The following is an 18,198-nucleotide window of genomic DNA, read 5'->3' on the forward strand; positions in this document are numbered from 1 at the left end:
GCCTCATTCAAAGCTCAGCACTTTATTAAAAACATTAAAATATGGGACTCCTGTTGGAATCTTATTTAGAAAGAAATACAATCTCATGATCATTTAAGCTCAACCATCCCAAACTTCTTTACACAGCACCACCAGCTAATCCTGCTGTAGACGACACCAGGCCCTAGAAGGTTCGCCATCTTTTCAAACACTGCCACCGCGCTTTCATGGCGAAAGTTTGAACATTTTGCCGGGTCAGCAGCACTGCCTGTTGAGCAACAAGTATGCTGCCTCCCCCTAACACATATGTGCCCAGTGGCTAGAGATTGTTCCCCAGGCTTGTACACTCCATTTTTCTCAGCACACACACAGAAGAAGGTATTATGCTGATAAATTTGGGTAACATTCAAATATAATTAGACTTACAGTAATTAAAGGGTGAGAGAAATGCCACACATTTATTTTCATTTATCATTTAAATTATATCATGGAAGATTTCTCCACATCACATCGCACACTAAAAAAATAATAATAATAAGGCTAATTTTATACATGAATTGCCCCCACTCCACACATCATCTACACACACACACACACCCAGAAGAAATTCTCTCCAAATTACACGCAATACCTGGTACAGTATAAATGCATTGTTACACTGCATTATTTAAGGAATAAAGAAAAATCTCTGCACATGTTCCAAACATAAACATTTTCCAAATTATATGAAATCCAGTTTACTGAGTCTGTGCCTGCAGAACCCTGGTAATCTACGGTTAACTTCTTACTTGGCAGAACAACAGTTCAAAATCTGAAGAACAGGAAATCTTAAACTCTCCAGGTTAGCTCGTCTTCTGTATGCTTCTAAACGACTTTCTAAGGCCATCTGTGGAAACTTTGGGAACTGCTTCGATATACTGGAATAACAGTGTCCGTTTTTAGCTGGGCATTGGTGGCACACGCCTTTAATCCCAGAACTCAAGAGGCAAGGAGGATCTCTGAACTTGAGGCCAGCCTGATCTACAAAGTGAGTTCCAGGACAGCCAGGGCTACACAGAGAAACACTGCCTTGAAAACTCAAAAATAAATAATGTCTGTTCCAGAAACAAGCTTAAGGCATTAAAATGGAGAAAATAGCGTTCAGGAGCCTGCTGTAGGCCTGAAATGAGGCTGGTCTACAGAGAAACCCTCATCTCAAAAAAAAAAAAAAAAAAAAAAGGTGGGGCAGAAAACAGGTAAGACAGGAGAAAGAAGACAGCATTTCAATCACATTCTCAGTTGCTTTCATTCTGATTGTCTCCAGCAAATAATCTTCACCATGTAAAGTCACTGCTCCTAGACCCTCAAAGTAAATCACAGTTGTCGCTGTAAATGCCATGGCTCAGGCACTTTGTTCCACACTGGGACACTGTGGAGCCTGAATTTCCGTTTGGGAGGAATGAGCAGGAGGTAGGACGTGTGAGGAAGAATGGGACCCAAGCAAGGTTCTACTTCCCTTGAACAAGAGTCAAAAGTCCGACATGGGGTATTCCTGCAGTCCAGCTTTGAGGATACAGAGCCCTAGCAAAATGATAGAAGTAGGTGGAAGAGGCAGTCGGTAGCAAGGCCTGCTGCGGCTGGTGGACTCGTGAACATGCTCAACATGGCCCGGCATTATGCGATGGACACAAACGCTAATTTAGCGGCCTCGGCAACATGGTCTTCCAACAGAATCCTTCAGACTGAAATGTTCTACTACAAAGATGATTTTACATCTTTTCCTTGTATATCCAGGAGCATACCGTGCCATTTTGCTGTGTATTTAGGCCCTCAAGGACAGAAAAAATGATTACATGGAATGTTCCTATTGTGATACTTGAGAGCTGTTTTCGTTGTAATGTGGAGTTAGAACCTATAATTTCCTCCAAATTCCATAATGAACATTGAGGACGCAATAAACATGTGTAAAAGGGTGTTTCTTCACATTTCCAACACAGGGTCAGAAAGTTCATAGAGTGTAAACACTTCTCTAAAATGAACCACAGATAAAATATGCAAATGAGCCGGGTAGAGATGGTATAAACCTCTAATCCCAGCAGTTAGGAGGTGATGGATCTTGGTCAGTTTGAGGCCATCCCGGTTGACAGAGCAAGTTCTAAGACGATCATGGCTACACAGATAAACCTTGTCTGAAAAAATAGAAAACAACAACAAAAAACCTCTAAAAATAAAACAACCAAACAAAAAAGACACAAAAAACAAAAACGAGATTCTGCTTTGGGGATCCCAGAACTTACTCGTTAGAGGCTTTTAAAATTCAAAATGTTTTTTTAAACTTCTTCATAAAAATGGCTATCATCTAAAACAGTTCCCAAAACGATGTTAACTCTTCCACTGTGCAGGGAAGGCTGTTTGCAGGACACTCACTGTCACCTAGTTCAGTAGCGGATCAAACTAGGAATTACCATTTGGATTACAAAAGCAAGAACTACAAACAACGAAGAGAATTTCAAAAAGGCTTTTAGTATTGAAGAAACTGTAGACAAAAAAAAAAAAAAAAAAAGAAAAGAAAAAGAAAGAAAAAAATGGCTCCAGTTTTGCTCTGATGTCCGTACAACTAAAACTAGAGTGAAGGTAAAAATGCAAGGGGAAAAAGATAACCCCACTGGTTTAATCAATTACACCCTTATTTGAAGCTTCTATTTTTAAGCATTAAAAAATAAAGACTAAATCAAGTCTGTTGAAATTCACGCATAGTCTCTCTACTTCTGGTTTTCAGAATAACGTTCTTGGGCATCATTTCAAGTACTCCAACTGAAATTCCTGGAACTGAAAGATCCATGGATTTAAGTTCTGTTTGCTACAAAGTGCTTTGAGTACCATCACTTGGCTGGGAAGTCGAGATGTTCAATTTGTAGTGAATGATTAAAACCGGCGACTCTAACCGCCAATCGTTACATCTTCAAGGTTAAGTACAGCTGTTTCTAACTATACACCGCACTCGTACCAACTCCTAAGGGACCTATTTAAAGTGAGTTCAGCTGCACATGGTGGTGGTACCTGACCTAATCCCAGCCCAGGCAGGAGTGTTGTCAGTTCAAGACCAACCCGAGTCCCATCAGGAAACCAAACTAACACAACGCTTCAGAAAGCACCGTGCCCTAACGCCTTCACCTGATCAGCAAGGTTGTTAAATTTATATCCGTTTGTGAAAAAAAACAGGAATGACTTGTTAAGTTTGACTTATTCAATAACTCAATGAATAAGGTTTCCATTCTAATTACAGTATCAAGCTTGTCTCTTGAAAAATCCTAAACACCTTTAACTCTTGATTTTTTCTCTAAATTTGAATTAAAAATAGAATTTGTAAAACACCCTATATAGCAGGCTTGATTATATCAGTTGGTAAAACTTTATTTTACAAGCAATAGGAATCGGATCAAATGATGATTATAATCCAGAGTAAGTGTTTTATGACCACAGAAATGCCACTGTCCACACTGCTAATACAGACTTAATAACACGATACTGAACTGTACAAGAGTTATTTATTTTCCTTAATCTCAAAGCTATTTTTAGTAGTACAAAAAAGCCATATTAACATTTTTTTCCATTAGAAAACAACAGGATGTACAAAACTTTGGATGAAAAGTATGTCAAATTGCATTTAGTCACTTGGAGGAAAATCCGCCACTCCATCAATACCACCCAGAGTATTTTAGGCAGTGATTAAAATCAAAATAATGCATCTTAATAAACCCCAGCTGTTAAAAGAACCTAGCAATATAGAATCATTTTCTACACAGTATTCTTCACTAATCACTTCAGGAGTTATTTTTCAAAACTCATTTCAGTTGAGTCCTACGACATGCCAGGCACCATACTTGGCCAACTAGGGATCTTCAAACAAGTTGGTTAAAGTGGGAAAGACCCACAAATCAGTCCTTTGGTTACCAGGTTTGACTTTAATCTTCCAAAACTCAGGATCAAGTTTCCTCTTTCCAAATGTTACTTGGTTTCATTAGTGGGGAGGGTGTTTAGGAAGAAAAGGAACCATTAAATGTGTTCCGTCATCTCAATTATAGGAGCGTTATCGAAAAGCTAAGCTATTATTCTTTATTAATATGATGTAATCTTGAGGTGCTACCACAGGTGTGGTTCAGCTTTATCTTGAACCCCACCCTGCTCAAGAACAGCACAACAGGTGGACTATTTTGCATTTAATATAGCAACAGCCATAACCTCAATCAGTTAGGGTCCAGTAAAAATATCGAGTTATGAGATGGAAAAAAGCATAAAATAAACTAGTAATTAATATGTAAAGAAGCATCTTTTCCTTTTGAAAAACAAGATGCTGACAACTGATTTAAAAAAAAGCTTGCAGCTATGCAGATGGCCCATACACTGACAATGCTGTCTATTCAACACCATTACTTCCATATAGAAACCTATTTCTTAAAGTGTAGCACATCATTTAGGCAATAATTTGAAAATTAGCCAAATGCTAAGTCTTACACTAGCAGGTCACATATCACCAACATTTAAACATGTCCGGCCATCTTTTCATGACTTATGTGCAGCCTAAACTCAACACTTGGATTGATCAAACAATTTAAGTTTCTGGACCTGCATGACAAGAAAATGGTTTATGAAATAGTCTCATAAGACATTCTAGTCTTAGGGTCGAACCACTTTCGTCTTACATGACTTAATCTGGCATGCTATAACTACAGACAAAAGTAATTGTCAACTTTTAAATGCAAACTAAAAGCAGATACGTGGTAACAACTGACACAGTAGATCTCCCTACATATGTAATCTGACGCTGATTTATGATTTCAGAGCTTGAAAAACGTCATATCAGAAACCACAACCAAATGTACTTGATGGCATGCAAGGTCTTCCTAAAAATTAACCTAAGACCTAGACGTCAGTCTCAGAACATAAAAAAACACAACAAATTTGTACATTTTATTCACATTTATTTTTTTGCTTTTAGTGTGCTCACAGAAAATTAGAACACCTTAAGCAGGAGTTGAATAGCAATGTCTGTAAGGAAAGTTACATTCCAGCTCTACGCCCAATTGGTCACCGCTCCTCCAGTATTTACAAAACACGATAGACGAAGATGCTACACAAAACCATCGCATCTGAAGATTTGTTTTTCTTTTATTCTCAAAGACAACTGGAAAAGAAAGCATTGTCTGCTGTAATCAAAAACATACCACAGTATAAACAGTAACCATTCCACTTATCACAGCTTGGTTGAGTTTCAAATTCGTGTTTAAAAGGTCCAAGATGACTGAAGTTTTACAAAAATGGGCAGGGCGGAGAGTTGCAAACTTCATGTGCTTCTGAAGGATATCAAGATTTGTTTTTATACAATAGTCACAGTTAAAAACACCCTGCTGGTAATACATAATTACACTTTATTAAGGTCATAACCAGCAATAAACAATAAAGCCTATACAACTTGTAATTCTACGTAATCACTGACTGGTACAGCTAACATGAGATAAGCAAGAAGTTCCTATCCTTTAGATGAACTCCTAAGACTATGATCTTTTTGTTTTTTAAATCTGGGTATTGGTGTTTTTATTTTTTTCTCTTTCCTTCTTATTCAAAACTTGTAGTGTTGTAAACCTGCCTCACAAAATACATCGTAATAATTTTCTTTAAAAAACAAAAACAAAAAACCCTAAGCCTTTACACCATCATTTCTAGTGGCATATTATCTTGGCAATGTTGTGCACTGCTTCAATTTCCCATAGTGGCCCCTATCTCTTCATTTGCTATTCCTTTTTGACCCACCCATCTCCTTCATATATGGGCATGTCCATAGATTTGACAAAGAAAGTTTACATTTTTTTAATAAAGATGCAAAGTATGCAAAAAACATTAATACTGATGCAAAAAAAATTAAAAATAAAGAAAGAAGAAAGAAGGCAGAGGAAGCTGTCTACACTTCCCTCGACCTGTCGGAATGGTGGTAACAATGCTCTGAGATGGGATCTGTGGGAAAGGGGGCTAAAAAAAAAAACAAAAACAAAATTTGCTGCTAAAAAAAATGTAAAATTAAAAAAAAAAAAAAGAGGACATCTTTAAAAATCAATCCCTGGTTGTAGACAAGTTCTCCAAAACCAGTACCTGGCACCACTCCAACAAACAAACGAAGGGAAAAGTTCTTCGATGACGTAAGAGGCTCGCGCTTACTCGGCCGCTGCGGGCACAGCGGAGGCCTCCGGACTGCACTCGGGCTGCGGCTCAGGCGACGCGGTGGGGGCCGCGGAGGCCGCGGCTTCCTCGACGGGCGCCTCCTGCTCGGGCCCGGCGGCAGAGGGCGCGTCGCCCGCGGTGGTGGCGGCGGCGGCGCTGGGCGCGGGCTCCTCGGCCTTCTCCCCCGCGGCCTCCGATGGCTCCTCGGCCGGCGGCTCCTGTGTCGCCGGCTGCTCGGGCTGCTCAGGCTGCTCGGCCTCCGCCGCCTCGGCCTCCCGCGCTTCTCCGCCCGCCGCGCCCTCGGCGCCCGCCCCGCCCGCCTGCTCCCCCGGGGCCGCGCCGGCCTCGCTGGTCGCCGCCGCAGCTGTCGCCTCGTCCTTGGCGCCGTCGGCGGTGGCGCCCTCGGCTTCAGCGCCCTCGCCCGCCTCCTTCTTGTTCTTCTTGAAGGAGAAGCCGCTCAGCTTGAAGGATTTCTTGAAGGAAAAGCGCTTCTTTTTTTTTTTCGGGGTCTCGCTGCTGGGCGACGGCGCGGCCCCGTCCTCCGCCTTGGGCGACGACGTGGAGGAGGCGGAGGCGGCCTCGGCCTCGGCGGCGGGGGACCCGGGCTCGGCGGGCTCGGGCTCAGCGGCCTCCTTCTCGGCGGCGCCTGCACCCGGCTCGGGGGCCGCCGCGGCCGCCTCATCTTTGTCGGCCGCTGAGGGGGTCGCGGCGCCACCGCCCGCAGGCTCCTCCTTGTCGGCGGCCGGGGCGCTGCCGTTGGCCTGGAGTTCCTCCTTGGCGCCGGGCTCGGCGGCCGCGGGCGACGCGTCCCCGTTCACTTTGACGTGGCCATTCTCCTGCGGGGCAGAAAAAACAAAAAACAAAAAACCGAGAGTGTCACCTGGAGCGGCCGAGGCAGTGCGGTCCCCGCCCACCCGGGACCAGCTTGGGAAGGGACCCGGCCGCCCGACGGCACGTGGCCCGCTGGCCGCGGCGGGAGAAGGGACACCGGGTGCCCAGATTCCCGGGGTTTCGGAGAGGAGCCCACTAGTCCCGGGCGAGCCACTCTCCCGGTTTGCAGCAGGTTACCCATCCCTCCCGCCTGGAAGGACCGGAGCCCCCAGGGCCTCGAGCCGCGCGTCCCGGGCTCGGCGCCGGCAGGGGGCGCTGCGCCTCCACCGCACCGAGCCGGGCGCGGGCGGCCGACCGGCGCTCAGGGGCGGGGCCACCCCGCCCTGCCTAGCTGGGCCCTGCCCGCAGGCCGAGGCGGCCCCGAGCCCGGATCGTGCAGCCCGGGAGTCCGCAAACAAAGCTCAGGTGGCTGCTGGTCGGCCTCTCCGAAGCTCTGAAACCAGCAGGGCCGGGGGAAACCCATTATTTCTGAAGTCTCGGCCCTGCTTCCACGCCCACCTTCGCCCATAATTCTGCAAATCGGGGCGCGCCCGGGCAGCTCCTTTTGCATTTTTGAACGGCTTTAAAGCCTCTTGAAAGAGCCGGTCTTGCCCCGAGTCGATTTAGATCAGGCGAAAGCCACACGGCCTTTGCTCTAGGAAAAGAGGCGTGGTGGGTGCCTGGTGTTTGTGAAGCAGCCAGCCATGGCCGACCTCTTTAGCCCACCCAACCATGGCTCTCTCTCTCTCTCTCTCTCTCTCTCTCTCTCTCTCTCTCTCTCTCTCTCTCTCTCTCTCTCTCTCTCTCTCTGCCTGGGTTGCAACAGCACTGGGGCAGTCCCCAAGGGTGGCCGAGGTGCCACTCACACGAACAGTCAGTACCAAAACACCAGAACTGCACCCTCTTGGCCGACAGGAAAGGGTCTTTAATAACCCACGGAGGATTCCCAGCACACTAGGGTTAGCATTTAAAAAGTCGTATGGGTGTGTAATTACACAGCTACAAAACAGACCCATCGAAAGGCACTTGGAAAAACTGCCTGTCCGACTCTAAGCAGCCACCTTTCCAAGAACCTAGAACCTAGGGCACACTGCCTCTGGATACAATAAGCCTTCTCAGCTTGCCTTTCTCCACCGCCATCCGCGTTGGCTCCCCCCTTCCTACACACACACATACACGCGCGCCGCGCGCGCGCGCGCACACACACACACACACACAACCACACCAGAAATCTCAAAGACGACTCCATCTCGACAATAAATATGAGAGCCACCCAAACACCGCTGTGGCCCCAAACACAAACGCAACCTGAAGGGGTGTGTGTGTGTGTATGTGGGGCGGGGGGGGGGTCACCTAGCTAGTCACGTTCAGCCTATCTCCAAACCACGCCATTTTAGACGATTTATCACTCTTCCTCCCCTCTACTCAAGAATTCGCCAGTATCCTTAGGAACCAACCACTACTTTGAGGTGGGGGCTGGGGAGGTAACCTCCCTATGAAAAATTGACAATTTAGGCTATCGTCTCCCATTCAACTTTCAAACTAGGGTCTGGCCACGCTCCTCTCCCCGGAATGCGCCTCGGGCGCGATCAGCGAGAGGGAGAGGCGTCCAGATTAGAGAAAGACAACCAAGAAATGCCCAGAACCACAGGTAGAATTTACCTGTCCGTTTGCTTTGGAAGGCGACGAGGCCACAGCCGCCTCCCCGGGCCTCTCCGCGGCGGCTTCTCCCTTTGCTGCGGTCTTGGAGAACTGGGCACCCATGCTGGCTTCTTCAACAAAGAAACTCAACAGATCCAAGAGAGGAAACAAAGAGCCTTGGGTTGGTGTAACGACGGGGCGAGCAGCAGCGGCAGCAGCAACAGCGGCGGCGGCGCACACACCGGAGGGAGGGGGTGGGGGTGGCGAGGAGGACAGAAGAGACCCGATTAAATACACTCCGGATAAAAAAATTTTAGTCGAAGAGATCAAAAAACAGCAGCGCAGGAGGGAGGGAAAAAGGTGGAAAAGTCGAGCACAAAAAAGGAGCCCAAGTGTAGTTTTTTTTTCAGAAAAAAAGAAGTAATAAAAAAAATCCCAGATTTGTAGCCGCACTGTAGACAAGAGGAAAATGGAGAAATCTCCCTGGTTGCTAATAAGATGCGGGGTCCAACGCCCAAGTGCACAGATGAATGGGCTCGCGGGCGCTGACGCGGCCCCCGCGCGCGCTGGCCAATCCGCGCGCCGCACACAAAGCAGGGGGCGGGGCCTGCGCTCCGGGCGAACAATGGAGCCGCGCTTTGCAAACGGTTTGAAAATCAGCCTCAGACCGAGAATTAATGTCCTCCAAATAAATAAATCAATTAAAAAATACGTGCTTCTCGTCTCCCACGGCCTGAATATAATCATGCATCTCTTGATTGGCTTGCTTTGTTTGGAATCAATTAACACGGGAGGGGGTACTTATGGATGGGGGCGGAGAAAGCTTTAACTTGACTCGTATTGACTCTTGTCGGTCTATATCCGTGTCTGTCTCTCGCCACTCTCTCCCCTCCCCCATCTTCCCGTGTGTTTACGTGTATGTGTGTGTATGCAAGTGTTAAAGACAATGGATAGGATTTGTGTGCGCGTAGCATGTTTTCTTTCTTCGCGTTACATATGGATTTCACAGATAGTGCGCAAGGTTTTTGGGGTTTTTTTGGCTGGTTTTTTTTTTTTTTAACTGCTGCAATTGTTAAATCGTCCCACACTGAAAGGTATTTAAACCACGAATATCGAATTTCATCTAGCGAGATCTCCAGTTGGAATTAGGTCTGTAGGCCAGATGTGGGAAATGCCAAAGCAGCAAACAGCCTAAGCCATGCTCCTTTCCCTCTCCCACAGGCGTGAAATAAAATATTTTGAGATTGGTCTTTGGAGCGCCTCAAATCGCGTCCACCGGCTATTCCAATTAGCGATCACTTTCCCACCAAACACTGTGAGGACCATTTGCAGACGATCGAAACTGCTTGCGTTTTATCACTGTATGAAACGACATAATGAATTTCCTCTGAGATAAAACGAGACAGCGCCTTGAATGCAAGAATCCATTTACAGTTGGGAGACTGCTACTCTCGTCGACAGGGTTGTTTTCAAAGCCGGCTGCCAACGTCGGAGGGACTTTCATTTTGAACGTGTGTGTGTGTGTGTGTGTGTGTGTGTGTGCAAAGCAGCGAGTGTGCTCCTGGAACGGAGGCAGCAGCGAGGAAATTTTAAAAGACCGATTCCGAGTCTCAGAAGAAATCGCCTGCAAGGTTCAGAGACAGCACGAAAATCCCTGGAGACTCCACGTCTAACTCGGGCTAGAAGCGCTGTGTAGGATGTCTCTCTAGGTCACTACACCCCTTACCACCGAAGCACCAGACGCTGTTAGTGTGTCAAAGACAAGGCGCTGATTTAATTTACTGGAGGGGAGAGGGAATAGAGGGTGCAACCTAGTAAACATTCCTCTACCACCCATAATTTCGCTCATGAAAAATCCAAACCATCTTTTGTCGTTTGCATTTAGTGACCGTGCATCGTGAACGATGGAGGCCCACAGTGGAGGGAATGGTTCGTTTCTCTTGGTGTTGGCTCGGAATTGTCAAACAGTTTTATTTTCTGTTCATTGTAGGGAAATAGGTCACATTTTGAGTGAAAAGGACAGTTGGTTCAAGCCAATAACCCTTTGTTGGAGTGCTGTTTGACAGTCACTGAGCGGAACATCGTTGAGTGAAGCTCCATCTCCTGACTGTCCAGTTCCTTTAGATACATTAGTCCATCCCGAAGTCATATTCCACAGAGCAGCTGCAAAGACCATTCCGTTGAAATACATCTTGCCAACCAACGTGTTAGCACCGGTAAGGGAGTCTTCTGGCCTGGCCTGAGACCCCAGCCGCCAGGATGGACGCGAATCTCTCTCATTAGCAGTTCCAACTTGAAAAGCCAACTGGGCTGATCCAACGCCACCATCCAGGAGATTCTCAAATACTCAAAAGCCAATCTGTCCCCCCACCCCCACGGGAACCTTGCCCCTTCCTCTGAGTTCCCCTCCGGTTTTAAATTGGGGTGATTGCTAGTCCGCTTTCAGATTTTCTCCCAGACATTCGGGGGCTGCTTTTATGGCTCCTTTGTTAACAGGCTGCCGTGCAGCTTTACCCCCTTTTCTTTCTCCAGTGCCTATTTGCCTGGTATCGGCTCGTCTCCCAGGCAACCGCGGGGAAGATTCGGAGCCCGCGGCGCCGGGAGGGGGAAGGGGCGGAGCCAGGCGGGGTGGGGGCGGGGATGCACTCGAAGGGAGGGGCGGTAGGAATGGGTCTGCTAGAGACCCCGGGACCCACCCGGAGCAGATGGCCGCGCCGGGGCGTGGCCGTAGAGCGTCAGGGGAGAGAGGGAGCCAATCGGTCCCAGCAGCAGCGTAGGAGCGAGCAAACGAGTGTAAACAGGCAGGCTGTCGTGTCGCCCCCACTCCGCGGTCCCTACTTTGTAGCTGAAGACGTGATTTCCTTTGGATAAGAAAGTACATTTCCAGCGTAGTTGGAAAGCTGGTGGTCCCCAGGAGAGAGGGTGGGGAAGAGGGTTTGAGCAATCTCTAGATCTTGCTCCCCTTTTCTGTCCCCCCTCCACCCTCCTCAGGCAACCACTTGGCCTAATGGGGTGTAGGAGAGGCGAAGGATGGGTGAGGGGGACAGGACTGTGAAAATGGAAGAGGTTGAGTCGGCTGAGCTCCCGCCCGCCAGAAAGACCATCTGCAAGCTTTTGGAGCTGATGGCCTTAGACTACTGGAGCTCCTCAACATTTCGGTGGTCTCCCTCGCTGAGTTAAAGGTTTCAAAAACAAGAAAAGAAAAAAAAAATCGCCAAATTCATTTATATAAGTGAGATTTAAGAAACCAGAAGTACATTGAAAATAGGAAACAGGCTCCTGTAGCGGATCAATAGGGGGAAAACAGGCCATCATTCTTCATTTGCACTGTTTTGGGAGTGATGTAGTGTGTGTGTGACAATACAGAGTCTTACCATGACCTCCAACCCTTTGCAGCCCAGGCTGGTCTAGAACTCATGACTCACAGGCTCAGCTTCTCAAGTGCTGGCAACTAACAGCTGTGTACCACTATTGGCCAATTCTGTGTTCCCATTTTATTCTGCTCTGAAATTTTCAAAGATGTAGAGAAGGGCTGTCTAAGTGGCACCGTAGGTAAAGGTGCTTGCCCTCAAGTCTGAAAACCCAAGTTCCAACCTAGGACCCAGATGGAGGGGAGAGAGAACCAACTCTCACAAGTTGCTCCTGTACCTTAGCATGTACAGCGGCACATACCACCAACCTCCGTCACACACAACAAATAATAAGCGTAATACAATGTTGATAGCCTGTACGTGGGCTTCTTTAAGGATACACTGAGTATGTTCAAAAGATCTCAAAGTTAGGCCGGGCGGTGGTGGCGCACGCCTTTAATCCCAGCACTCGGGAGGCAGAGGCAGGCGGATTTCTGTGAGTTCGAGACCAGTCTGGTCTACAAGAGCTAGTTCCAGGACAGGCTCCAAAACCACAGAGAAACCCTGTCTCGAAAAACAAAAACAAAACAAAACAAAACAAAAGATCTCAAAGTTATTTTTCCATAAAACATTAGCACTTAAACTTTAGAGATCATTTCACAATATCTTGAGGACATGCTGTATGTGAGAACCTTGTGATATGGGGCTTAATTTCAAACAAGTAAGAAAGGCAAAGACAGTCCATGGTCTCCTGGAGCTTACATTCAGTAGGTCATCTTATTGAGCTTCAAGGCTCTCGTTGGCCAAGGGAAGACAAGGAATGACCTATCCTGAAGACGCAGCAAACACGAATGCTTCTAATATAGCAATAGGCAGTAGTCACCAACAAATAAATATGTGATTTTCAATGGTTGTGCTCTGCAGGAGAACACAAGGTACTGTAAGAATGTTTAACATAAACAGAAGAGTTAAAGAAGGATTGTTCAAATCTGGCACAGAGTGGAAACATAAAGATGCAGGAGGGTTGAGCCAGATGAAGATCTGCACTCAGAAGTGCAAACAGAAAGAGCCCCCAAAGAAAGAAGAGATGTCTCTTGAAGCAGCTAGGAAACATTGCAGCACAGAAATCAAGTGCACAGATCCAGGAATCTGGAGGTCAGGGTGGTTTAAAATGTAAGTATAGGACTGGGGAGGTGACTTGGGAGGAGAAAGTGCTTATTGTGCCAGCATTGAGGCCCTAGCTTCAAATCCTCAGCACCCCTGTAAAAAGCCTAGGTGTGCCTATAAGCCAGTGCTGGAGGAAGATCTATGGTACGTCCTGTCTGCCAGCCTAGCTCCTGGTTCATCCAGAGACCCTTTGTTGAGTGATTGACACCTGACATCTCTTCTGACCTTCATCTTTGTGCATCTGGTCTTGGACCCACACACATGCATGCATACAGCACACTCACCTATGGATACACCACCATACACACAGTTCTTCAAAGAGTGCAGAAGGATTAGTGACCATTCTAAGTGCAAATGTTATCAGAATCCAGGTCAGAAGAACTTGTAACAGGAAGCAGGAAGGATCCAAAAATCACTGTGAGCAACTTCTGCTTTCAGAGGAAAGGCAGAAGAGGAGAGGCTGAAGAAAAAAGAAAAAGAAAAAGAAAAGAAACTCCCAAGAGCAAGGAAAAAATAAGAAAAAAAAATGAAGAGTGTAGTCAGGAAAATTTGGTGACAGGGTATGGAGAAGGAAGGGCTCCTTTTGCCAAATGGTAGTGTGCAATCAAAAAAAAAAAGACTGAAAAAATTATAGATGTTACTGCCTTTTTTTTTTCTTTTTTCCAAATGAAACCTCATTCATAGAGGTTTTCCTTGAACCCTCTATGTAGTCCGGTCCAAGCTGTGCTTGTGATCGCAGCAATCCTCTTACCTCTGTGTCCCAAGTGCTGGACTCGTGGGCTTAAACTGCCGTAACCAACTTCCCAGAGCAGTTTTTTGCAGCACGCTGAGAAAGGATGTATGTTTAGGTCTTGGTGTGTCGAGCAGCTTGACTGAGCAAAGAGTTTAGAAAGACAAGGAAGATTTTGTTATCACCTTGAACAAAGATATTAGAGCTTGCTTGATGGGCTGGAAATGATTTCATAAGAAAGCAAAATGTTATAAAGACAAGAGGAAAATTGTGGATGGGTCTGAGATGGCTCAGTTGGTAAAGTGCCTATTCAGAAAGGAAAAACCTGTGTTCATACACACCACAAAGTGGAGAATGGGGTAATGACATCCTTGAAAAGGCAAGAGCAGAGATGACTAGAGAAGATAGATATACACATGCATTATATATACACATATCATATATACATATACATTGTATATACATACTATATATAAATATATGTGTGTGCATGTGTATGTTTGGACACATATATGCATATATATTTATTTATTTATGAATGATCTCATATAGTCCAGGTTGGTCTTGAACTCACTACTATATAGCTGAGAATGATCTTTAACTACTGATCCTCCTGCTTCACATCCTAAGTGCTGGGATTACAAACATGTACCAGGCTAAGAAACTAGTTGGCTTTTGAAAGAGACTGGGTTCTTTTCAGAATTGGGGAAAAGAGGACAAGTACAATTTTGCTGGTGGAAAAAGGAGGAGAAACTCCCTTGTGATGGTTTCTCTTTTCTCTTGATATCAACAAAGAGTAAGGAGACAACGAGAGATTTGAAGTTTGGTTGTATTTTAGATGGTATGGAAGATGAGGGATTGTGATTCGGGGGCACTGGAGGATGTTCGAGAAACAGCGAGTGCTTGCTTGAGTTGCACACAAACTTTCTGTTGAGTAATAGTGTCCATTGCAATACTCTTCAAGATTGCCATTCACTCTCCCAACCTATACCCAAGTACGGAATAGAAGTTGCCCAGAATGAAACACAGACTAAAATGGTCACGCTGGTACAGAGCTCAACTTTGCTTGGTTCTTGTGATTTTACATAGATGTGTTTAAAGGAGGGAGGGACACACTGTGTGCTCATCACTCGCTGCTGGAGTCTATGTTTGGCTTGCCTCTTCCTAGACTCGGAGCATTATCCTCATCTAACCAACACATTCACAGCTGGTATTTAACCAGGCTAGGGAAGAAAGTGCAACACTGTCCATCAAGGGTTACCTGGCTCCTAGTGGCACCTCTAAGAGCTTCGGTAATTGTCCTAAGCACAGAGTAGGGAGGGGCTTTATTGTGTTGTAAAGCCTGTGTGAAACATGTACCTCTCTGCTTTGGGATTTGCTGCAGTGTACCATATGAACTGCACCTGGCCGGCACACAGAAGAGTACTCCACAGCTAGGAAACTCAGAGTTAGATTACCTGATCTGAAGAAGCGGGCTAACATATCTACAAGAAGAAAGAAGTTTCTAGAACTCTGGATCTCAAGCAGAAATATAAGTATTCATTACAAAAACCATTGTGAGCCCATGTCCATTAAGAGCATACCAGTTGAATTAGTTGGCTTTTAATATCAGAAAAGATGATTGAAGAGTAGGGTGTATTTTAGACCAGTGGGAACAAGATACAAGGAAATTTTTCAACATTTCTCCAGAACTCTGGCATTTTTTTTATCCTTGGTGGCAGGGCACAGGGGTTCCACTCTCTAGTCCAGGCTGGTCTGAAACTCACTGTGCAGATCATCCTGGCCTCAAACTCTCATGATCCTCCTGCCTCAGCTGTCAGAGTGCTTGAGCCAGTCAGTCACCACACCGTGAGCCACCACACCCGATCTTCTAGAAATTCTGAATCCACGCTCACCCACAGTTGCAAGCCCTCCTGACCTTCCTGGAACAGGCAGGACACCTTCCCTGTGTGCCTTTGGAGAAGTGAATTGGTGAGTTGGGAGGCAGAGAAGGCAGGTTCCCTTTCAACTGGTTTTCAGAGATAGCAGCAGGAAATCTCTTGTTGAGATTTGGATAAAATAAGCAGGAATATGATGAGCATTCTGAGGCAATTTGATTTGTAGCCAAGGGCCTAGTATGTAGAAAATCCCAGGACACGCTGTGTTTCCTTGCGAGTGCGTAATCTGAAATAAGGAGGATTAATGGGCACTTCTGGAGTGAGTGACTTGACAGGGGGAAGGAATTGAACTCGTATGGAAAAGATTGACACAGCCATTGTGCAAGGGCAGCAGGCATATATCCAGGAGGGTTTTGTGTTAAAGAAACAAAAAGGAACACCTAAATGTTTATTCGTAAAGGAAATACTTGAAATGCACCTCCACCTCTCTTTTTCTTTTCCCTTTTCTCCTGGAAAGCATTCTCGAAGAAATTTAAGGTAATTGGGATTATCAAAAACCATGTGTGAAGAGCAGATGAAGTCCAGATTGAATTTGCATTGTTGATATGGGTGCAGCCACATCAAGGATATCAATGTCTCAGCCCCAAGGCAATGGTAAAGCCTTCACAGATCAGGCTTAGAGAAACAGCAAAGCCTTCCTCTGTTTCAAGCACCACTGATTGCTCTTTAGTTAAGACCAGTGTCCAGTAAGTATTCACCAGAACCACTCTACATGTTTAGAGCTTAAGGTTGCTCCTCTGCAGAGACCCCCCACCCAGACCAGCTAACTCCTCAGTGGTGGTTTGAATGAGAATGGCCCCAATAGAGTCATGTATTTGAATGCTTACTGAGTCCTCCATGCCCACCCCCGACTGTTTGGGAAGGATTAGGAGGTATGGGCTTGTTGGAAGAGCTGTGTCACTGGGGATGGGCTTTGAGGCTTAAATAGTCCACATCATTTGTCATTAGCTCCTCTCTCTGCCTGGTGCTTGTGGAGTGGATATAAGTTTTCATCCACTTCTCCATTGTCACGCCCGCCCGCCCACTGCCATGTTCTCTGCCATGACGGTCATGGACTCATCCCCTGAAAGTGTAAGCAAGTCCCCAGTTAGAAGCTTTCTTCTGTAAGTTGCCTTGGGCATGGAATTTCCCCATAGCAACAGAACAGTGACCAAGCTACTCTCTTCCTTCTGCTGTACATAGTAAACACTTGCAGAGCTGGGGTTGTGTAGTAGGTGTCCTCTATCCAAGTGGTCACAGCCTGTGGGATCCCAGCTTTTCTCTATGAGAATCCGTCATTACTTCACTCCTTGTCACCCCAGCTGGGTTTCCACGATGACGTCATGCCGGTCATGGCAGCCCTAGAAAGCACAGCTGTCGTTGAGGCTGGTGATTTCGTATCGTGTTGACTCTTTCTTCCAGTCTCTCTCTCTCATGAGAAAGGTGGATTATATCTCTTAATTAATGCCAGTTTTAATTGACATTTAGACATTTATTATTAAGCAAACTCTATAGCCCTACATGAGGCTTTTCTTTAAACTGTCTTTTCTTACTCCATGACTCACATGTTTTACAAGGCAGAGCTGCTTATCCTCCCTTGAACATCTCATCAGAGCCATAGGCAGGAGAGCCAGCAGTGGGGTATTAATGGTAAACAACATTTATAGAAATTTTCATTATCAAACATTCCGTCCTTCTCCCAGAAAAGCCAGATGGGGTAATGAGTTTTCTTCAGATCCTCTCCCGGCCTTCGCCCCCTCCCCGAGTGTTAGTTAAAACTCTTGTTAGCAACAATGTGTGAATAATGTAACAGTGTGTTTACTCCTGAAATTTTTAGGGAAATAGCTTGTTACATGTATGTAAATTTTATTTTTGTACGTTTGCTCTTCTTTCAGTTTTGAATAAAACTGTTGAAAAGATAATTTATAATAATTACAATCCTTATAGTTGTTATTATTTTCATCATCAAAATCTTTGAAACATTCACAAAGTCTTTGAATACACCAGGGGGAAGAGCTATGGATAACATAACAGTTTTGGAATCAAATAAACTAAGCTTGGAGTCCAGGCTCTGCTATGTTCTTACTTGGAATTTGGGGCTAGGTGACATTTTCCCTCCATGAAACATGGGAATGGTAGGGGTATTATCTCTTAGAACAGTGTTTCTCAACCTGTAGGTCATTTGGTGGCCAAATGACCCTTTCACAGGGTTCACCTAAACCATTAGAAAACACTAATATTTATATTATGATTCATAACAGTAGCAAAATTACAGCTATGAAGTAGTGATAAAAATAATTTTATGCTTGGGGATCAGCCCAACATGAGGAACTGTATTAAAGGGTGGCAG

General features: G+C 45.7%; 1 protein-coding gene across 1 annotated transcript; it reads right to left on the reverse strand.

Moving 5' to 3' along the window:
- Positions 1 to 5,519: 5,519 nt before the first annotated feature.
- Positions 5,520 to 9,198, reverse strand: Marcks (myristoylated alanine rich protein kinase C substrate). Its single transcript, XM_057762798.1, has 2 exons — positions 8,707 to 9,198; positions 5,520 to 7,010 (listed from the first exon to the last, which is right to left on the reverse strand). Exons 1-2 carry the CDS (start codon positions 8,806 to 8,808, stop codon positions 6,168 to 6,170), a joined length of 945 nt encoding a protein of 314 aa, XP_057618781.1. The 5' UTR covers positions 8,809 to 9,198; the 3' UTR covers positions 5,520 to 6,167.
- Positions 9,199 to 18,198: the final 9,000 nt, after the last annotated feature.

The sequence above is a fragment of the Chionomys nivalis genome, chromosome 2, assembly GCF_950005125.1.
Source record: "Chionomys nivalis chromosome 2, mChiNiv1.1, whole genome shotgun sequence".
Lineage (NCBI taxonomy): Eukaryota > Metazoa > Chordata > Mammalia > Rodentia > Cricetidae > Chionomys > Chionomys nivalis.

Excerpts from the sequence above, each read along its gene's own strand:
- Marcks (XM_057762798.1), bottom strand. The coding sequence starts at position 8,808 with ATGGGTGCCCAGTTCTCCAAGACCGCAGCAAAGGGAGAAGCCGCCGCG. Across the intron at positions 7,011-8,706 it reads CTTCCAAAGCAAACGGACAG|GAGAATGGCCACGTCAAAGT; the intron begins GTAAATTCTACC and ends TCTGCCCCGCAG.